The sequence below is a fragment of the Mirounga leonina genome, unplaced genomic scaffold (genome assembly GCF_011800145.1).
Source record: "Mirounga leonina isolate KUSES-001 unplaced genomic scaffold, KU_Mleo_1.0 Mir_154, whole genome shotgun sequence".
Taxonomy (NCBI): domain Eukaryota; kingdom Metazoa; phylum Chordata; class Mammalia; order Carnivora; family Phocidae; genus Mirounga; species Mirounga leonina.
In genome coordinates, this window is record NW_023270389.1 from 40,284,200 (window position 1) to 40,307,653 (window position 23,454).

Below are 23,454 nucleotides of genomic sequence, written 5' to 3' on the forward strand. Positions count from 1 at the left end.
TTTAAAATGTAAAACAATTGCTCTCCTTTCAGACTAAGCCCTTCTCTCAGTTTGCATCAGCCAAAATTCTTAGACTAACAGACTTTATAGTAATGTGATTCATTAAGTGATGGGATTAAAAATTATATCTAAATGCAACAATTGAAATTATGCAAAAGCAAATGTAAAGTGTAACAGTTGAACATTTCTTTTGACCAAGATTGTGGACTTTTTCTTGTTTTTACTCTTTCTGTAGAAATAGCAAGTGAAGCAGAATCTCCACTACCTTCTTACTCTCACCTACACAGTGAAAGCTCTATTCCAGAAGAATTGGGCAGCCCTGCTGTTGGATATATACCATCTGAGTCTATAGCTCAGGAGCAGCCAGGGAGTCCAGATCATAGTGTACTTACTGAAGAAATGGTTTTTTCACAAGAACTGGAATCTTCTACCTCTCCTGGTAAACATGTAAGTTAATATCTATTTATCCCTTAAAACTTCTTTGGACAAAAGCCTATCTAAAAGGTATATTATTAACAGTTGTTTTCTTTTCTTTTTTTTAGCAGTTATATTCTTGTAGTTCATGACAGTGTTGACTGTCGCCCATACCTGTAACATACAGTATATGACATTTGAACAGGAGTGAAGATTTTCATTGAATTCTAAAGATTTATGAGTATATGAATTTTAGCTTTAGTGGCAGTTATAAAATTATATATTATTAAGTCTCTTAATATTGAGGGAATAGGAACTTCTAAAATCTTTTAAGATATTTACTTATTTATCTGACAGAGAGTGAGAGAGAGAGAGAGCACAAGCAGGGGGTGGGGAGCAGCAGAGGGAGAGGGAGAAGGAGATCCCCACTGAGCAGGGAGCCTGACATGGGGCTCCATCCCAGGACCCTGGAATCACGACCTGAGCCAAAGGCAGACGCTTAACCAACTGAGCCACCCAAGTGCCCCAGGAACTTCTAAGATCTTTAAAAGATAATTTAAGGTTGGGGCACCTGGCTCGCTCAGCATTAGAACACGTGACTCTTGATCTCAGGGTCATGAGTTCGAGCCCCACGTAGGGTATAGAGATTACTTAAATAAATAAAACTTTAAAAAAAAGATAATTGAAGTTTAATTTAAAGATAGTATGTAAGAATAATACAAGTTCTTATTAAAATCTGTATTCTGTCATATAATAGAAACAAGATCTTAAACTGTAATACCATTGTGGCTATCTATAATTTAGTTAATAACTGCCCTTATAAATCAGAATAAAAATAGTGGTTTCATCTCTTTAAAGTAGATCTGAAATGGTTATTGACTCTAAATTAGAATAATGGGCCACTATTAAAATAAGGTTTTCCACATTGTCCTTAATTCTGTACTTTATTAAAAAAAACCTATCTGATAAAAACTTAAGCTAGAAACTTAACTGTTTTTCTTTTTAAATTAGATTTTACATAGTATATAAAGGAGTTAGCATATTATTAAATATTATGTGAACAGAAACTTTGTTAAAGTCTATGTCTAAAAAAAGGAATATCCTTAAATTCAGAATGGAATATCCTTTGGTAGAGTATTTTATTGTGGATATGAAGAATGAATTGCATTTCCCCTATTGAAAAATCAGTCAGATTCATGTGTGTTATGGCACCTGAAAGATTTGGGGGGAAAACATTTTTTAAACAATGATCTAATGAAGAATCTGTTCTATGCTGTGTTGCAAAATATTCCAATGCCTTGGGCGCATACCTGAAAACAGAGGTTTTAGATTATAGAAGGCTTCTAATTAAATTATGTTAGCAAATTCTTAGTTATTATGTGAAAATAGGCTTGTATATATAATTGTAGCATGGAATTTACAACCAAACTATGTTTTTTGACACAATCTTATTATTACTTCCTGTGAATTGATTAGATCATACCTAGCATTGAGATTCAGAATAGCCATCACCTGATCAAACTCTAAAAATTAGTTTTTTTCCTCACAAGAAAATATGTCAAAGAAATAAAACTAGTGTGTCTTAAAGTGGCTTTTATAATAAAAAACTAATATTTATTGAGTGCTTACTTACCAAGTGTCAGCTAATAATGCTAAATGCCTTATGTGGATTATCCTCACAATAATTCTATAGATACTGTGTTAAGCCCCACTCTGAAGATCTGCAGGCTAGGAAACTTGCCCAAATTCACAGATATAAGAAGTAATGATAGCTAGATATCAAAGTAGGCATTCTCACTTCCACCTGATGTCAGGGTAGAAATTATGTCCTTTGTAATACTCTCTTGTGGACAGTCTTCTTATGTTCCCTTTTCTTCCCTTCCTCTTGCCTCTCTTTTTTCCTTCTTTCCACAAAACTAGTACATTTTTAGTATTTTTAAAGTTTCTTTTTTCAGTTTTATTGAGATATAATTGATACACAGCACTGTAGAAGTTTAAGGTGTACAGCATAATGGCTTGACATGTATATATTGTGAAATACTTATTACAGTAAGTTTAATTGAAATCCCTCACTTCATAAAGTAACCAAAAAAAGTCTTTTTCTTTATAATGAGAATGTTTATGCTCCTCTCTTAGCAATTTTCACATGTACCATACAGCGATGTTAACTATAGTCATCACATTGTACATTACATCCCTAGGACTTATGTATCTTATAATTGTAAGTTTGTACCTTTGCCCACCTTCACCCAATTCCCCCCACCTCTGGTAACCACAAATCTGATCTCTTTTTCTGTGACTTTGGTTTTTGGTTTTTTTTTTTAGATTCTACATATAAGTGAGATCATACAGTATTTGTCTTTCTCTGTCTGACTTATTTCTCCTAGCACAGTGCCCTCAAGGTCTATCCATGTTGCAAATGGCAGGATTTCCTTCCTTCTTTATGGCTGAATAGTATTCCCACGTGTGTGTGTGCACGCACATGCACATGAGTACATACACCACATTTTCTTTATCCATTTATCTTTCAGTGGAGAACTACCATATGATCCAGCAACTCCAGTTCTGGGTGTATATCTGAAGGAAATTAAATTACTATGTTGAAAAGATACCTGCACCACGTTTAGAATTTTTTTAATTAAAAAAAATAAGAGGGTAAATATCACTTAAACAATAGCCACTCCTACTTTATTATAAACATTTATTTTATTTTTTTATTTTTATTTCTTTAAAGACTTTTATTTATTTATTTGACAGAGAGAGACACAGCAAGAGAGGGAACACAAGCAGGGGGAGAGGGAGAGGGAGAAGCAGACTCCCCGCCGAGCAGGGAGCCCGATGCGGGGCTCGATCCCAGGACCCTGGGATCATGACTTGAGCCGAAGGCAGACGCTTAATGACTGAGCCACCCAGGCGCCCCTATTATAAACATTTTTAAAAAGCATGCTTCTTTATAAGTTTTTTTCTGTAACTTTAAAAAAAAGTTGAGGTCTTATCCTTTGTATAATTTGTACTGTTTTTACTTTTCATGTCACAGAGTTACTTAAAACTCTTCATAAATATTATCTTTAATGCTTGATATCTCAAATGTTAAATAGATTTTACAAATGTATCACAAAACCATTCCCACTTGGTTTTCTGTTTGAACAGTCACCTCCCAAAAGCTGCACATCCATGTCAAAGCAGGAATCTAGCAAAGGAAGTCATAGGACTGGAGGACAGTATCGTCTACCTGTCAAATCCCATCAACACTGTTACAGTTGGTCTGATGAGTCATTATCTATGACACAGTCAGGTAAGACTAATAACAAGGAGTAAGTTTTCTTTGTATTATATTTGAATTCCTCTTTAATAAGCTTTGTCTGTCCATCTGTTAGTATAATGTTATCCTTTGTTGCATTTGTAAAGGCTTTTTGCTTGCCAAGATTAAATCACATTTCATTGCTTTTCATTGATAATTATTTCCCTTATTATTACAAAATATGACAAACGGTTATATTCCTGGGTTGCTAATGGGCAGTCTTTTATTTATCAGACATTTGTTGAATTTTTTTTCTTTGTGCCAGATACTGCTTATGTGTTCCCATAGTGCTCTGTGCTTCAGCTTGTTATACCAGACAGCATATAAATTGTAACCAGACTTTACCCAGTGGGTCTCCCTTACTAGCATGTAGACTCCTGGAAAGGAGTGTCTGTACCTTGTTAACAGCTGTGGCACCAGAACCTCGCAGGTACTTTGCATTGCAAATGGCAGGTATTTATTAAATGTTTCTTGAATGAATTAATGATGACCATGAGGAGAGATAGGAAGAGGTAATGCAAGATAGTGTAAGTTTCAAAGGAGGAAAGGTAGAGAATAGACTGCAAATGGCAGTGGGGGACATTGTCTATTTTCCTGTAATCTCTATGCTACTATAAAACTCTGTGCTATTAAAGTATGAAAGAATGAACAGCCTCTATTCTATAAGACTTCAATCTACAAGATTTGATCTTGGGAAATATACCTGTATAGGGAGTGCTCAGTTTATGTGGGACTCCACGGATAATTAATACTGTATTGAGTGTATGCCTTTTGAGCTCATTTTTAGTTTGCATTTGAGAGTAGAAATTTAATAGAAAAAAAGTGAAAAATATTATTCATATTTTGGTCTTTGATCCTTTTCTGTACCCCCTGTTTTCAGTGTTTCAAACGATAGTAAATCATGGGATTTTCCCACACCCATATTTATTTATTTTTTATTAACATATAATTTGTATTATTTGTTTCAGGGGTACAGGTCTATGATTCATCAGTCTTACACAATTCACAGCACTCACCATGGTACATACCCTCCCCAGTGTTCCATCACCCAGCCACCCCATCCCTCCCACCCCCCTCCACTCCAGCAACCCTCAGTTTGTTTCCTGAGATTAAGAGTCTCTTATTATTTGTCTCACCTGTATTTATAAATCACTCTTTTTCTTTGAATAACTGCATAATATTTCAAAGAGTAGATATACCATAACTTTAATTTAACCATTTCCCTAGTGATGATCATTTAGATTTTCTCAAAATAGCCAATAATGCTCTAGTGAACATCTTCATGTATATATTCTTGATGAATATTTCAGTAAGAATAAATTCTTAGAAATGGAATTACTAGGTCAACCCAGTTGAAGAATGTTGTCTACCATATTTATTTGTTGAAAATTATTATTATTTTATATATTTGCTTTCACGTACTCTGGTGAAAAGTTACAGCCAGTGGAGTAACATGTCAGTAGACATAAACTTGATACTTGGAAACATGAATTCTTATCTTGTCTCTCTTACTCACTAGTGACTTTCTCCAAGTTTCTTTCCCATATTGAATAATCTTTTCCATCTGTTCCATGGAATAATATTGTAACCATCCTTGCATGAGTTACAGACCAAGAATTAATGATAATGTTAATAAGATACTGTTTTATTGATAAAATATAATTCAAGTAAGAATAGTTTTAGAGAAATAGCTCTGAGATTTTTAAACTATAGATGTCATCTACCTATTAATGATGACATCCATATATGCAGTGTTTGTGGTCAGTTTTAATGTAGTGGAGTTATATAATGCCTTTCTCACTTAAGTGATGGAGAGTTTGTTACCAGCGAAATTAATATAGGCCACATGTGTCACATAATCAGAAACTTAATTTTTTGATTATTCTGTCCATCTTGATGTGTTTAAAAAAATTGAAGTATCATTTATCTGTCCCCCCTTTCTCCCCCACTACTCAAAAAATCCCTGTAGGAGAGAATTCCATAAAGGCAATAAATTCATCTAGAGATTCTCTTAGATGTTACTAATGATAAGTACTATGCAATAATACTATAATTGATCAGATTAAATATATCAGATATAAAGTCCCATTCACTCTCATAGACTTTTAATTAATTTCTACCCTTCATTTGTATACTTTTGGTTTCTTTAGTACTCAAAAGTAGAAACATTTTCCAAGGTCTTTCATCTAAAAACTCCCAAGTTTTTCATCATCCACTGTTAAATCTTCACAACCGTAGATGATGAATATTTTTATTAAAATAATCACTGCTGGTATATGCAATTTTCAAAATATATTAATTTAAAATAATCATTTTGGGAGGGGGCAAAGTTGAAACTAAGTCTGCAGGAGTATAATCATCATGTATATAATTTTACCAAAGTAATGGCTCAGGTTTTGGAAGCACATAAAAGCTTATCAAGCTAAAGAAGCACAGTTTTAGAAGATGCAAAAGTATGGGATTATACTTCATTTTAGAAAGATTTTAATTTTTAGATCAGCCTGAAGTCCTACTCAGAACCGTTATACTAGGATTGAGTCTCTACAAAGCCTGCCACTAAGTGTTCAGAACCTTTTAACCCTGAAATCAATTGATTATTTTTTCAGAAATTAAAAAAATAAATATAGTTGCTCTCTCCCCCGCCCACCATTTTTAGCTTTAGACCAAAAAATATATTACCTAAAATATAGCTACATAAAATGTTGGTCTTACGTGATTATGAATCCTACCACCATTTATTGAGCTTTTATGGTAGTTGAGGTGCTGTGCTGTGTGCTTTATTCACCTTATTTAATCTTCCCATCAATTCTAGAAATCAGTAGGGGTCAGACACCTTACTGACTACCAGTAGAAGATCCAGAGTTGAAAATGGCCTTTATTATTACGTTATTTTGTGAGTGTTGATCAGTAAATAGTGAGCTTTGCCCATGCTAAAGGCTCAGTATCATGCTACCGCTGGTATAAGATGGGTGTAACTTTCCTGAAGTATCTTAAGTCAGTGGTATAGAAGTGACAGGAACTTAGATTTCATTATTTCTAATCCAGATATTGGATCACACTATCAAAAAAGACTATAATCCTTTTGCATTTAAATAAATTCCATAACTAATTCTTACGCAATTTAATCTGAAGTACCTGGAAAACACCTGGTTATTTATGGTATAATGTTGTAGTGTACATCTGAGTCTTCAGATCTATATACTATAGTATTTCTATTGTAATAGTATTTCTATTGCTATTAAATGTCTCGCTCAACATTAGTGTGTGGAAATGATACCATTGCGTGATTTTAGGAGGAAGTGTGAGGATAGTCATTTTTATTCTATGTAATTTCCATATGTAGTGAAATAAGCAGCATATTATATTGATGGATTGATTGATTGGTGGGCAGCAAAGCAAGGTTTATTGAGCAATGGCAAAGTGATAGTACAACGCTCCCGAGGAAGGAGGGGACTCGAGAGGATTGAGCTAAGCGGCATCTTTAAATGATACTATTTTCATAGCATGTGTGTGGCACTTATTATAATGAAATGTCTTTTTCATGATTTTGCTATGACTGGACATCTACTTTGTGTGTTTGGGAGCTGTTGGGAAGAAATTAAGATTTAACTAGCTTCATTTCAGTTATTTTAAATATTTTAAGAGCTTCTAAAGAAAGGTTACAGCAGAGGATATTTCTTTTTAATTTCTCTCTTTCCTTTTATGTGATATTAAGACATCATCTGATGATTCACAGTCAGTTTAAAATGACAAAATTTCAGGGCGCCTGGGTGGCTCAGTTGGTTCAACGTCAGACTTTTGGTTTTCACTCAGGTCATGATCTCAGGGTCATGAGATCGAGCCCTGCGATTGGGCTCTGCACTCAGTGGGGGAGTCTGCTTGGGATTCTCTCTCTCCCTCTCCTTCTGCCCCTCCCCCTGCTTACACACACACACTCTCTCTCTAAAATAAATAAATCTTTAAAAAAAATAAAATGACAATTTCAGGGTGTCTGGGTGACTCAGTTAAGTATCCGACTCCTGATCTCAGCTCAGGTCTTGATCTCACGGTTGTGATCAGGTCCCACAGTGGGCTTCATGTTGGGTGTGGAGCCTACCTTAAAAACAACAGACAGAATTTCAGTTTGATTTTAATATGACTTAAAAACTATTAACAACTAAGGGGAAGGACAGATAAATATGATTATCTTGTCATCAGGAAATAATTCCTTACAATGTCCAAATTTTACTAACCTAAAAGTTTTTCAACTTCTAGTTGCTTATCTCACCAAGACAGGGTATCTTGAGATTTATTTGCAGTTTCAAATAGTACAATTAGAAAGTGAAAATAAATAGGAGGAGACCCCCTGCTCCGCCCAATAGAGATTTAGGGGACAGGAAGGGGAATGTAAATCACTAAAAAAATTTTTTCAAAGCTCAAATTCCTTAATTTTAAATGTTAGATTGACCTTAAATTTAATATCACATTGCTGCTTTTCATTAATAATATAATTAATAGTTATTGAATTAACTATTCTTTTTTTTTAAGATTTATTTATTCATTTGAGAGAGAGAGAGGGAGGAAAGGGGGCTGGGACAGAGGGGGGGAGAGAGAGAATCTCAAGTAGACTCCTTGCTGAGTGTGGAGCCTGAAGCAGGGCTCAATACCAGGACCGTAAGATCATGACCTGAGCCAAAATCAAGAGTCAGACACTTAACCAACTGAGCCACCCAGGTGCCCCAAATTTAAAGTTAAAGTAAGTTAAAATTAAATAAGAGATTTTGTATCTCTTTCAGAAACAACATCTGACCAAAGTGACATTGAAGGTAGGATCAGAGCCCTAAAGGATGAGCTGCGGAAAAGGAAATCAGTTGTGGACCAGCTGAAGAAGGAACAGAGAAAACGGCAGAAGGAAAGATTGAAAGCCCAAGAAGCCAGTCTGATCAAACAGTTAGAGGTTAGACATAGGAGGAAGTGGGTTCAGTATCAAGGCTAATGTTTATGTGAAGCCTAAAATGTTTTTCATGTTGTTAATAAAGTAATGGATTAGAATTTTTCAGTATTAGTTTGGTGCCACATTTTAACCTCTTTTTAAAAAATCTGAGACTGTCTAACCAAACTCTTGCTTAAAACATTAAATTAAATATTAAAATAATCTTATAATACCAAGTATTAAGTAAATATTAAAATCAAGTATTAAAGGGCTTTTTTCTAAATAAGAAAGATTAAGCCTATGAAAGATTGATATCCATGCCCTCTGAAGCAAAGAATCATTAGATAAATAATTCTATTTTTAAAAAAGATCAATAATTCTAGCTGTTGGAATTGTTGCTGCCTTTTTAAAAACAATTTGTTTTTTAAGCAGAGCGATATTTCTTGCTGCATAGTTTATTAACGTGACTCTTTGTACTATTTGAATGGCTCCAAAATGGTAATTCTAAACTTGGCTCTTCTCCCAAGCTCTGGCAGCCTTCCCTGATTCTTTCCCAGGCTGGAAACCTGGTTTTGATAGCTTCCTTATTCTGTTTTCTCCTATCCGTTCGGTCACCAGATCCCATTGATTCTTTTCTTTATAAATCTTCTTGCTTGTCATTTTCCATTCCAACCGACATCACACTGTTCGGAGCCTCATGACCTCTCTGCGTAGCTCCTTGAATGTCCCTGTCTGTGGTCACTTTCCTCTTGCTTGCATACCTTCTGCCAGCTTCGTGCTCCTAAAATGCTACATTCATCATAGATTCGATCTAAACTTCTTGCTCCTCACAAGAATTCCTTCTCATGACATCACCAGGGAAGATCATTCAGCTTCTACCTGAACACTTCCATTGATAGGAAATTTCACATTTTCAAGGCAGTTGGTTTCATTGTTGGGCTCTAGGTTCTCTAAATGTTAGAAAGCTTTTTGTTATGTTTAGCCAGTATTTCTGTCTTTTTAATGGTCCTTGTTGTGGTCACACCAAATATGTGTTCCTCCTACCTTTATTAGTTTAATCATCAGATATTTAGGTGCCTATTTGTATGCCAGGAACTCAGCTAATTACTTCACACATATTATTCATTTATCCTCAAGCAACAAGGTATGGCTTTACTGTCCCTGTCTTATAGATGAGGAAACTGAGTTTGAGAGAGATTAATGATACTCAGGGACACACAGGTCATAAATGGTAAAGCTAGGATTTTAATATATCTCTAATTCTAAATTTTGTACCCTTACCATTATACTGCACTGTCTTCCACATAGAAAATGAGGCTGTTAACAGATGTGGAGAAAATAGACATTTACACAGGTACATGATACAGAGATGGGAACAGGGATTATAACTTGCACAGATGTTTGGAAGTAGGAAAAGTGGCTAAGGTAGAATGACCATACTGGCAAGATCATGTTGGAATGTATTAGGAAACAATAACTTTATTTAAATTATTTAAAAATAAAGATCATGTTCAGGACCTTAGAATCAGACTGATGACTTTACTTTGGACTTCTAGTCAGCAGTCTTCAGCCTGACCACCACACATTAAAATTAACTGAGGAGCTTTTTGAAAAATACAAATATTCAGGCTCACTCCCAGAGGTATTAATTGGTCTAGGGTGGGGCCCAGGATTTAAAAGCACTAGTGTAGGTAATGAGGAGCCATTGAAAATTAAATGAAATACGCTTAGATTGAAAAACGTTGCTCAAAAATGTTCGTTAATGGATATGCCAGCCAGAAAGACCTCTAGAGAAGTGCCATAGGATCCATGTCATTCAACATTTTATTAAATGGTTTACAGACAAAAGAAAGTTCTGTATTTAGGTTTTAGAATTATAGTATATGATGGAGAAATACATAAAATATAGCATTTCATATAAAATCTTTTGGATTTTATTTAATCACAGATGTAATAAATCAACTACATTCATGTAAGTATAGCTTTCAGATCAGAATTCAGAGGAAGGTAATATGGATAGTGAAAGTTGTAAAAGTAGGGATTTTAGCCCAAGTTTTAGGGATCTGTAGCAATTGAGTAGCATCCATATGTTCATTCATTCAGTCTTAATATTTATTGACAGCCTATTTGGGGCCATGAGTAGGTATTGAACATACAGTGTTAAACAGAACAGCTGTAGTCTCAGATAATGGTGTAAAAGTGGGATTTTAGGCCAGAAAATTTAAAAATATAACAGATGAAGGGCTTCCCTTAGATTTCATCCAAATTAGAATTCTATATTAGTGATAATGGATACAGAATGGCTGATAACATTTTTTGTAATTCTGAAATCATCATATTCTTAACCACACCCTTCCTTCTTCCTCAGGATTTGTATTCCCTAGTATCCCTAAGAAGGTGCCATTGAAGTCAGCATCATGGCTAAACTTCTTAAAAATAACATGGAAGTATTAGGACAGCCTTTAAAGAATAATTACATGATCAGCTAAAAAAGTTTCTTAATGTGGCAGAGCCTGAATTATTGCTTCATTAAATTTTTGTAGAGTGGAGACTGTCATTTCCTAATTGATTTAGGGTTATAGTTACACATCTTGCTTATACGTAGATTATTTCAAGAAGGATCTATGAATAACTATTGATAGCACTCTGGGGAATGACACTGGTACTGGGAGAAAGATTTTTACATTACATCTTCTTTACTATTTGAATATTTTACCATAAAATATACTATTTTCTTATTTAAAATAGTTTTTAAAAATTCTGTATAGTGACTCCTCTGATTTTTCTAAACTTAGTCATATGATGAATTCATTAAGAAAACTGAAGCAGAGCTTAGCCGAGATTTGGAAACATCACCAACAGCCAAGCCTCAGATTAAAACGCTCTCCTCAGCTTCTGAAAAACCCAAGATCAAGCCCCTTCCATTACACAGGTAGAAATTTGTGATAACTTATCTATATTCTGCCTTGTTTGAGAAAAGTTTGTGAAAAGCATAAGGAAAGACTTTTAGTAGAGCTATCTTTTAAGTAATTGTGAAATTGTAGAAGTAAAAATATTGGTTAGTATTTTTATTTTCACTAAAGTAATTTGTTATGTATGATACAATCACAAGTCAAATGTCTAATAAGGTGCAGATTTAAAAATATATTTTGAATTCTGAAACCTGGTGGTTGCAATGAAAATAGCATCCACCAGTATTGCTATAGTAGCATTGTAAGTTGATACAGACCTTTTGAAAAGCAGCTTGCCAGTGTTTCAAAAGTAAAAAACAATCTGTAACTTTCGACTCAGTAATTCCACTTCTGGAAACCTAGCTTGAGAAAATACGGGCTACCGGAAGTCTCAATTTGCATGAATATGTTTCTCATAACATCCTTTATCTTAATATAACACATTGGAAGCAATCTTTATGTCCAAAAATGGGTGACTAGTCCAATGAATTATGGTTCTTTCCAGGGATAGAATATTATGCAGCCAGTTCAGGCAAATACAGAAGATATTAGGTAATGACATTCAAATATATAAGATAGTGTATAAAAAAGTTGCAATATTTAAAATAGATTTTGAACAGTGAGTAGGGGGTAAACAGTCAGTGGGACTGAGAAATTGGGGGCATTTCAGAGAGAAGGGCATTCATGAATGACCAAAAGCAGCAAGGAGCTTGGCATATCATAGAAACTAAGCATAATAGGATGTTCATCGCTAAAGTTAGAAGAGACTGGAAAAATAAAAACCAAATTGTGAAACCTTGAACTCACTCATTCTTAGTAGTTTCTACCTTACTTTTCAGAAGAGGTGAAGCCTTTGAAGGTTTTTAAAGAAAATATTTAGGGATTTTTTTTTGTCTGTTACAAAAGTAATGTAGACTTATTATAATTAATTTCACATTACCCGAGTTTGAATCCTGGTTTCAATACCAGCTAGCTGCTTAACTTTGTTGGGCAAGTTATTTAATCTCTCTGTGCTTCAGGTTTTTTTAATAGGGATTTATATCCTATGATAACACCTGACTAATTAACTTGTTATGAGGGTTAAAAGACTTAACTTAGAACAGAGCTTAGCATACAATTAGCACTATGTATTAGTTACTATTTATTACTATTATTATTATAATACTGAGGGAAACAGTAAAAAGAAGAAAAGTTTAAATTATGTACCCAACTACCCCAAAATTGCAAATGTCAACAATATTTCTTTTTAGGCTTTCTTATGCTTAGATTTTATGTATATTTTTCCACTATATTATAAACTGTAAATTTTATTTTTAGATTTCTACATAATATACTACTGAATGGCTTTATAGTTTTATTAACCAGGCTATTGGAAGATTTTAACAAGAGAATGATGCAATCACACTTGTGTTCAGAGAGATCTTCCTCACTACTCTATGAAGGAAAGATAGAAAAGAGTAAGCTTAGAAGCAGGGAGAACAGGAGTCTAAGCCAGGCCTCAAATAATCAGTGGTAATAAGAATAGAGATAGGAGATAAATTTAGAAATATTTAAGAAGTAGGGGTGCCTGGCTAGCTCAGTCAGTAGAGCATGCAACTCTTGATTTCAGGGTCGCAAGTTTGAGCCCCACATTGGGGGTAGAGTTTACTTAAAAAAAAAAAAAAAGAATTTATCCTTAAAAATACTTAAAAAAGAAATATTTAAGAAGTAGACTTGCCTAATCAAAGTGCTAGATAGTGAAGCAGGAGAAATCTAGAATGACTCCCAGGTTTCTCTTAAGTAGTTGGTTGGGTCAGAGTTCCATTAACCTAAATGGAAAATCGGATGTTCTTTTGTGGGGATCTTATGATTTTGGTTTTAGAATACTAATTGTGAGATGCCCATAGTTCACCTAAGGGAAATTATCCAGGAACGATGTCAGGGTGAGATATATGAGGATGATCAGCATAAAGACGGTGGTTGAAACCACAAATAAAACAGCATTACCCAAAGAAGATAGGCATTCAGAGAAAATAAAAGGGAGCCAAGTACTAAATATGATAAAATAGTATTTATTTATTTATTTTATTTATTATTTTTTTTAAAGATTTTATTTATTTATTTGAGACAGAATGAGAAACAGAGAGCATGAGAGGGAGGAGGGTCAGAGGGAGAAGCAGATTCCCTGCCGAGCAGGGAGCCCGATGCGGGACTCGATCCCGGGACTACAGGATCATGACCTGAGCCGAAGGCAGTCGCTTAACCAACTGAGCCACCCAGGCACCCGATAAAATAGTATTTAAAGGCATTATAAAGAGAGAAATAGAAGGCAAATACTGTGACTTCACAAATAAAGAGAAGGCAAGAAAATGAAGAATGTACTCTTCCTGTTAACGTAATGAATAAAAGAGGACAACAGCAGGAAGTGGAAGAATAAAGAACTGAGGGGCAAAATTTTGAGGCTCATAACATACTTACAAGCTAAGGGGGAAAAAATCTCCAGGTTGAAGGACTAAAGATTATAGAAAAGAGAACGTATAACTGAGGAGCACCATTAATGTGGGACGGTGTGAGTTTTTAGGAAGAAAGAAGTTCAAATAAACACCCCTTTTTCTTTCCTGCAGACGGGAAGAAAGACTATGAATATAGATATATTTGTAGGTGGAAAGTTTGGTGGTAAGAAAGTTCATGCTGGTGGTCTCTGGTTTTCTCACTAAAAGAAGCAAGATCATCTACTGAGAGTGATTAGGCCCAGAAATAGCCTTGATGAAAGTGACAGGGTGGGGTGCCGCCTGTGAAGGAGAAGTAGTTGTCTAAGACTTGACTGCTTTTTGTTACCAATTACTTTAGTATCAGCAGTACATTTATTTCTGCTCATTAATTTTTCTGTTTCAGATCTGAAACAGCAAAGAACTGGAAATCACTAACAGAATCAGAACGCTCCAGAGGATCACTGGAGTCCATCGCTGAACATATTGGTATGTAACTAGAAAAAATAATTGTTCTGTGTCTACATAGACAGGATTAATGCAAATGCCTGCACAATTCTACCTCTATACCTTGTTGATTAAAAAATAAATTTCTTAAAGATAATAATTATTGAAATTGTCAGTTACTTTGATATTTTAAAGTGATTTATTGGTTATATATAAATTTTTTGAATAAGTCTTTATTGTCCCAAATTTATGATAAAAAATGAAGCATAAAGACATTAATCTAAAATGGTTGAGTGTATCATTGGCATCATTAATCAGATTTTATAACAGTATATATTTTTTAGCTTATACTATTGTTCAGGGTTAAATGGTCATATATATTTTTTTCAACTTAATCCAAAAAATGGTAAGAATTATAGAAAATAAAGTATAATTCAATGAGGAAATAAAACTGAGGCATAAAAAAGCCTACTTAAAAGTAATGACAAAATAGAGATTTGAATTAAAAACTTTTAATTCTTAAAAAAAAATAAACTTTTAATTCTTGGTTTGTTAGCTCATCTTTTTTCTTCTGCAATTTTAGCTCTTAAAATGCTATATTTGGGGTGCCTGGGATCGAGGCCCACATTGGGCTGTGTGCTCAGCGGGGAGTCTGCTTAAGGATTGTCTCTCTCTCTCTCTCCCTCCCCCAACTCGAGTTCTCTCACTCTCACTCTCTCTCTCAAATAAATAAAATTTTTGAAAATGCTGTATTTGCAGAAATAGTTTTCTTTTTTCTTGTGGTTTTTTTTTTTTTACATTTGAGAGCTTAGTTGAAGTCCCCAGGAAAATTCATTCTTATCAAAGTATATATAGAAGTATATTTGTCCTTCCTTCATTGTTTTTCTATATGAAATATGTATGTAATATCCATTGTACAGTTCTGGTTTTGCATGGTTTGAGGATGATCATGCAAATGTCTCCATAAACTTAGAGTCATTTTTCTTCATTTATAAGTGAAGACATTTAAGAAATTGATAAGTTAAGACAACATTTAAGAAATTATTTCAAACTTTAAATTTTCAGTCATTCTAAATGTTCTGGTTATTGTTGGTACAATATATTCTCTTAAAGGAAAAATTTACCTTATAAGGTAACAAAACAGGTTATAGTTATTGACCAAGTTTTTCCTCATAAAGATTTGGCTTTTATTTAGCCTTTGGTTCTAGAAGTTGAAAGATTGTAATTAAATAATTTTGATAATGATTTTTTTCTTTTCCTTTAAGATGCTGCCCTGGCAGGTTCTGAGAGATCATTATCAGAAAGGTCTTTATCTGCATATGCAAAGAGAGTGATTGAATTGGATAGACAAACAGAAGAGCATTTTCAGACTTCATCTCCAATTCTTAGATCATCAAGGAGAACCAGAGCAGAATCTGGAGATTCTCTAGAAAATGTACCTTCATTACCTCTTCTCCAAGAAGTGAATGCCCCTAATAGAATTCTGGATGTGTCAGAGGCCAAGGTTGAAGAAGACCCTAGTCAAAAATCAGAAATACAAGAAGTAGACTATACAAAACTGGAGGCGAGTGTGATTGAAGATGCCTATTCGAAACAATCTAGGAAGTCTGACGTCTTACTGAAACTAGACCTGGAACAGGGAGATTCATCTGAAATTCTTTCAAGGAAAGATCTTCCTTTAGATTCTGTAAATGTTCAGAAAGACTTAGTTAGATTAGCCATTGAAAATCTTCATAGAAAGGAGTTGAAAGAGAAAGAGTCAGATCAAGATACAGATCATAGTCCAAACATCAAATCAGAAAAAGACATTCAAGAACAAAAGAACATGAAGGAAAGGGACTTGTCTTTGTTAGAACATTTTTTTGCTCCTAAAGAGATAGCATACTCTGAAGATTTTAAAGTGTCTTCTTTGAAGAAAGACATTTCATCTGAATTATACAAAGATGACTTCGAGGTATCATCTTTGTTGTCACTCAGGAAAGACTCTCAGTCTTGCAGAGACGAATCACAGCCAACCAGGAACTCTACAAGTAGAGCCATTAGCTTTGGCAGTGATGATGAAATAAGTGAGTGCCTCAGTGAGAAAAGCCTTTCTGTTCGTAGCAGTGTCCACTCTGAGAGGCTGTTGGAACTCAAGTCCCCTACTGAGCTTATGAAAAGTAAGGAGCGCAGTGATGTAGAGCATGAACAGGGAGTTACGGAGTCCCCTTCCTTGGTTTCAGTTTCTGTGGCAGATGAGTTACACGATTTCCACATTGGTGATAGGGTGTTGATTGGCAATGTTCAGCCAGGAACTCTTCGATTCAAAGGTGTGACTAGTTTTGCTAAAGGATTTTGGGCTGGAGTGGAGTTGGATAAAGCTGAAGGAAATAACAATGGAACATATGATGGCATTGTATACTTTGTGTGCAAAGAGAAGCATGGTATTTTTGCTCCTCCTCAAAAAATATCTCATATTCCAGAAAACTTTGATGACTGTGTAGACATAAATGAAGATGAAGAGTCTTACTCAGATGGACGGTATCAATACTATAATCAAGAACAAAAAGATAGAACAGATTCCAAGTTTGATAGAGAAGAGGATGCAATTGAATATTTTTATGAGAACTCTCTACCTAGTATGCACGATATAGAAGCCTCACTTGATAGAAGCCTTAAAAGAGAAACAGACAACATTCAGGACATTTCTGGAGTACTTGAAGCCCATGTTCACCAGCAGTCCTCGGTGGATTCACTGATCTGTTCAAAGGAAAACAAAGACCTTGTTTCTGGTGCCACAGAAAAGGTTTCCATTGCTGTAGAAGGCGATACTTTAGATAATAACTCTTCTGAAGAGTTAAAGAAGCAACAGCAGTTTACAGAAAAGGAAGAGAACCTATATCCTGAGGTCTCGGAAAAGCTTTCTACTCCACTTCTGGATCTTTTAACAAGAGAAAAGAACCAATTGGAAGCCCAGCTGAGGTCATCACAAAGTGAGGGAAGAAAGTCAAAGCAACAGCTAGAAAAAGTCAGCTTACTGACAGACAGTTTACTAACAGTCTTTGTGAAGGACACAGTCAATCAACTACAGGAAATCAAAAAAGCTAGGAATGAGAAAATCCAGCTTAGCAATCAGGAGCTTCTTGATGATGATCAAAAGAAAGTACCGCCCCAAGCCCTATCCCCAAATCATGAGGAGCAATCATCAGGTGTTCCAGGTTGCTTCTTAAGGTCTGAATTGGAAGATGAAAAAGAAGAGATTTCTTCACCAGATATATGCCCCAGACCTGTAAGTATTTTATCTAGACAGAATGTCAATTAACCTTATCTTTGTAGTGCATTTTAATTCTGTAGTTCCTGGTAGGTTTTTTGTGACGTGTTATTTATTAGATAAAAATCACTGTACTAGTTTTTAAAGGCCTTGTCACTGTTTTTCTGTCTGAAGTATAATTGTCCTCTGTTATGTCATGAGTGGTCACTATAGGGTTGTCACAAATACTAGCAGCTTTATGCTGGATTGATGGCCCTCATGTGCTGTCCACAGGTTAGAGTCCCTTCCAGATTCACTGAACAGATTTATTCCATGGAGCTTTCCAGTGGTTCTCAATCCAGTTCCTTTTTTGCCTATGAAATTATTTGTCCACCTAGCTACTCAGTTACCCTGCAGATATTACCAGTTGTGATGTTGATTATGGTAAAAAAAAATATATCCGCTATGACATGTACTCAGACCATCAGCTTACTTAGGTTGCCCATGGACAGTTGAACAAAAGTAACGATTTTGAGTAACTTGAGCCAGATAATCACAAAAGGTGAGAAATTTTGTATACAATTTCCATACCCCACAGACAAGAGAGTACCTCAGAAACAAAATAATGATGATTCAAAAAGAAACAACTAATCAATAAACATTTTGTAAAAATTCAATTTTAATGCTTATATAAGCATAATTATGGGAAACGGTAGTTTTTTTTTAATTGTTTATTAGTAGCCACCATATTGTTTTTGTTTTGCTTATAGAGAAATAATAAATATACAAATAATATATTTGCTTTGTCTTTAAAAAAAAAAAAACCCAAATGAGTGATCTGAGGTCACTAAATGGTGCTCTATTTGAATGGTTCCATTTCTGTAGGAGAGTCCAGTATTTGGTGCCAGTGGGCAGGAAGAACTTGCGAAGAGACTTGCTGAACTTGAGATCAGCCGGGAGTTCCTGAGCGTGTTAGGAGATGATCAAGACTGGTTTGATGAAGACTTTGGTTTGAGCTCTTCTCACAAGATCCCCAAAAATAAGGCAGAAGAAACAATTGTACCTTTAATGGCAGAACCTAAAAGAGCTCCCCAGAAGCCATGTGAAACACTATTGGCAGTTCCACATACTACAGAGGAAGTAGAAATTCTTGTACATAATGCAGCAGAAGAACTGTGGAAATGGAAAGAATTAGGTCATGATCCTCATAGCATCAGCATTCCTACAAAACTGCTTGGCTGTGCCAGTAAGGGTCTAGATATAGAAAGCACTAGTAAAAGGGTCTACAAACAGGTATGTAACGTGAAAGGATAATTTTAATTTTTAAATTTTTCTCTGTTGTCTGAAATTCAGATTCTTAGCCATTTTATTTTGTTTTGTTTTTCTCTATCAAGGCGGTTTTTGATTTAACAAAAGAGATTTTTGAGGAAATATTTGCAGAGGATCCCAACTTAAATCAGCCTGTCTGGATGAAGCCATGTAGAATCAACTCCAGTTATTTCCGACGAGTGAAAAATCCAAATAACCTTGATGAAATCAAGGTAAACTGCAAACTAGAGAGTATCTCCTTTTTTGACTTGCTGTTCATTTATGCAGATCTATAAATGCCATAAAAGCAGGTACTCTTCTGTATTATTCATCCTCTGTCCTCAAGGCCTGTCACATAGTGGGTATTCAATAAATGTTGAGTCACTGAATCCATGAGCAGTGGAGGGATGGGGGAGACGGAATCCTAAATCCTCAGGATTTTGCAAAGCATAATTTTAACAGTCATTTCCTATATATACATAACTATAATACTTAAGAAAAAATTAGGAAATAGGAAGATAAATTACTGCAATTCATTGGAGTTTTAGGTAAATTTTTGGCAATTTAGAGATAGGTATTCTAGAAGTACACCTGAAAACATGTCATCTATCAAACATGCCAGCCCAAGACAGGTGTTAACCTTTTCATCTTTGATTTTGCAGGTTTCAAATTAGTAATGTGGTTTTGAAGTATGTGAGATAGTAATATGATATATAAAATATATTATTTGTTATCTAAGAAGCCTCTGAAAAGATTAAGTGCCCTGAGGCTACAGTGACTCCCAACAAAACTTCAGTCACGTTGGTGGAAATCTCTGCCTGTTCACATGTTTCTTTAATATAGCAAAGGTTATATTTCCAGTGCAGTACCTCTCAAACTGTAATGTATTGAATATGAATCATCTGGGGATTTTGTTAAGATGGAGATTGTTACAGGTCTGGAGTAGGACCTGAGATTCTGCATTTTTAACAGGCTCCTTAGTGATGAGGATGCTATTGACCCTAGAACCACTCTGAGTAGCAAGGCTCTGGAGTTGTGTTTTCCAGACTATTTGATCATAGAAAGCTAATTTTTCCCACAGATAGCATACCTCCAACTAGTTGATCTTTGAACGTTGTTGGCAGTTAGGGATGCCAACCCCCTACTCAACTGAAAATCTTTAGATACTAATAGCCTACCAGAAAGCTTATGGATAACATAGTTAACACATATTTTGTATGTTATATGTATTATATACTGTATTCTTACAATAAAGTAAGCTAGAGAAAAGAAATGTTATTAAGAAAATCTTAAGAGAAAATACATTTATGGTACTGTTGTGTATTCATTGAAAAAAATCCGTGTATAAGTGGACCCACACAGTTCAAACCCATGTTGTTCAGGGGTCAACTGTACTCATCTTACTGGTGTATTTTCTTACAGTCATCGAGGAGTGTATGTGGACTATTAAAATACAGTAAAGAACATATACAATATTCTGGTATATAATGTGGAGGCATTGCCTAAACAATTTAGTCTTTTTTTATTAAAATATAGTTAACATACAACATTATATTAGTTTCAGGTGTACAACATAATGATTCAATATTTGTATATATTGTGAAAAGATCACAAGTCTAGTTAACATCCATCATCACATATAGTTACAAATTTTTTTTTTTTTTAAAGATTTTATTTATTTATTTGAGACAGAGAATGAGAGACAGCATGAGAGGGAAGAGGGTCAGAGGGAGAAGCAGACTTCCTGCCGAGCAGGGAGCCCGATGCGGGACTCGATCCCGGGACTCCAGGATCATGACCTGAGCCGAAGGCAGTCGCTTAACCAACTGAGCCACCCAGGCGCCCACAAATTTTTTTGTATGATGAAAAATTTTAAGATCTGCTCTCAGCAACTTTGAAATATACAATACAGTATTAACTATAGAGAGCTTTTGAAAATATTTTGTACTCCTAGAACGCCAACAGATGTCTATGAGATGCAGTGTATGCTTACATCGAAGTTAGGCAAACTGTGGCCCACAGGCCAAATGCAGCCTACCACCTGTTTTTATAAATGAAGTTTTATTGGACCACAGCCACACCCATTTGTTTAAATATTGTCTATGGCTGCCTTCCTGCTATGACAGCAGAGTTGAGTAGTTGTGACAGAGACCACATGGCCCACAAAGCCTAAAATTGTTATAGTTTGGCCCTTTACTGAAGTTTGCAGACCCCTGCTTAAATTGAAGTAAGTAGTGCCAAAAAAAAAAAAAAAGTTTTCAGAGATTAATTTGATTCATTAAAAGAAAAAACAACTTTAAAATGATTTTCAACTTTGAAGAATAGAGTATCAGAACCAACCAGGGAGCTTTTTCAAAACACAGGTGTACTCCATTTCTTTCAGCCCTCCAAAGTTGATACATCCTTGAGAGAGAGAGAGAGAGTGGGGGTAGAGTTTGGGGACATATTGGTTTGAAAATCTTCTCAAATGATTCTGATTCATAAATGTATCTTTTCCCCCATTAAGAACATTGCTTTTTTGTTTGTTTAATTTTATTTTATTATGTTATGTTAATCACCATACATTACATCATTAGTTTTTGTAGTGTTCCATGATTCATTGTTTGCGTATAACACCCAGTGCTCCATTCAATACGTGCCCTCTTTAATAAACAGGCTAGCCCATCCCCCCACCCCCTCCCCTCTAGAACCCTCAGTTTGTTTCTCAGAATCGATAGTCTCTCATGGTTCGTCTCCCCCTCCGATTTCCCCCCCTTCATTCTTCCCCCCTGCTATCTTCTTCTTCTTCTTTTTTTTTTTTTAACATATATTGTATTATTTTCAGAGGTACAGGTCTGTGATTCAACAGTCTTGCACAATTCCCAGCACTCACCATAGCACATACCCTCCCCAGTGTCCATCACCCAGCCACCCCATCCCTCCCACCCCTCACCACTCCAGCAACCCTCAGTTTGTTTCCTGAGATTAAGAATTCCTCCTATCAGTGAGGTCATATGATACATGTCTTTCTCTGATTGACTTATTTTGCTTAGCATAATACCCTCCAGGTCCATCCACGGCGCTGCAAATGGCAAGATTTCAGGGGGTTTTTGATGGCTGCATAATATTCCATTGTATATATATACCACATCTTCTTTATCCATTCATCTGGTGATGGACATCTTGGTTCTTTCCATAGTTTGGCTATTGTGGACATTGCTGCTATAAACATTGGGGTGCACGTACCCCTTCAGATCACTACATTGTTTTTTAACAGAACAACCATAAAAAGTAGTAAAAACCCACCTTACTTTATTAATAGCAAAGAATAAGTTGAAATAAGACAAGATACATAATATATATCAACAATCATCAGAATGCATATATCAATATAACACACAATGATGCTACCCACCAATTTCAATATTGAAATAGCATTTTGTAAAGTTTTTTTTAAGGCTAATAGTTTAAATATTGTTAATAAAATTATCATGGTTTTATACTGAAGTGTTGATTAATATTTTTTAATTAAATATATTCAGTCATGGTGCTTCAGAATAAACTGTCCTAGCCAAAGCCTGTACTTGGCTCACATGGCATTGCTTCCAACATTTATATGGGGTTTTTCAGATGCAGAGATTTATTTTATGCTTCCTTTAGTAGTTTTGCCAGCTTGAAGTTAGCTGATGGTGGTTCTTGGGTAGAGGGGACTCTAAAGTGATTTTTCTTTGCAGATTCATCAGTGGGTTTTACTTTTGTGTGTTGTGTAAAAACAAAAATTCTTTAAGTGAATAAAGTCTGAGCATTTGGAATGCTTTTGTCTTCAAAATGCTAAGTGGAACTGTAAGTGGAAGAAATTCGTATGATCTTTTATTATAAATACCATATTATTAGCATAAATCTGCATTGTAAGCACTAAATCTCAGGAACTTGGTTGTTTGTGTTTCATTCCCTCCTCTTATTTTCACAGAACTTCATAGCCACAGAAGTACTCAAGTTGTTTAGTCTTAAAAAGGAACCAAACCACAAAACAGATTGGCAGAAAATGATGAAATTTGGAAGAAAGAAAAGAGATCGAGTGGATCATATCCTGGTCAGTGCATATAACTAAAATATTTTTATTTTAACTGTCTCTTCTAAAATCAGAATGTAATTAGAGTCTAAAAAGAAAGGGAAGGGGCACCTGGGTGGCTCAGTAGGTTAAGTGTCTGTCTTGGTTTCGTCTCAGGTCATGATCTTGAGGTTGTGGGGTCGAGCCCAGTATCAGGCTCTGTGCTCAGTGTGGAGCCTGCGTCACATTCTCTCTCCCTCTCCTTCTCATTCACCCTCTCTCTCAAATAAATAAATGAAATCTTTTTGAAGAAAAGGGAATATAGGGGCACCTGGATGGCTCAGTCGTTAAGCATCTGCCTTCGGCTCAGGTCATGATCCCAGGGTCCTGGGGT

At 35.2% G+C, this 23,454-nt stretch overlaps 1 protein-coding gene across 2 annotated transcripts in view; it reads left to right on the forward strand.

The window, feature by feature from the left end:
• The window catches only part of CEP350 (centrosomal protein 350), a 153,633-nt gene that overhangs the window by 115,329 nt on the left and 14,850 nt on the right, over positions 1-23,454 (forward strand). For both annotated transcript variants that reach the window (XM_035010557.1, XM_035010558.1), the window contains 9 exons: positions 236-447; positions 3,565-3,709; positions 8,491-8,651; positions 11,423-11,559; positions 14,453-14,535; positions 15,759-17,761; positions 18,608-19,015; positions 19,117-19,263; positions 22,980-23,102. In XM_035010557.1, coding sequence (XP_034866448.1) covers positions 236-447; positions 3,565-3,709; positions 8,491-8,651; positions 11,423-11,559; positions 14,453-14,535; positions 15,759-17,761; positions 18,608-19,015; positions 19,117-19,263; positions 22,980-23,102 — 3,419 coding nt within the window. The remainder of the gene's footprint in view (positions 1-235; positions 448-3,564; positions 3,710-8,490; positions 8,652-11,422; positions 11,560-14,452; positions 14,536-15,758; positions 17,762-18,607; positions 19,016-19,116; positions 19,264-22,979; positions 23,103-23,454) is intronic.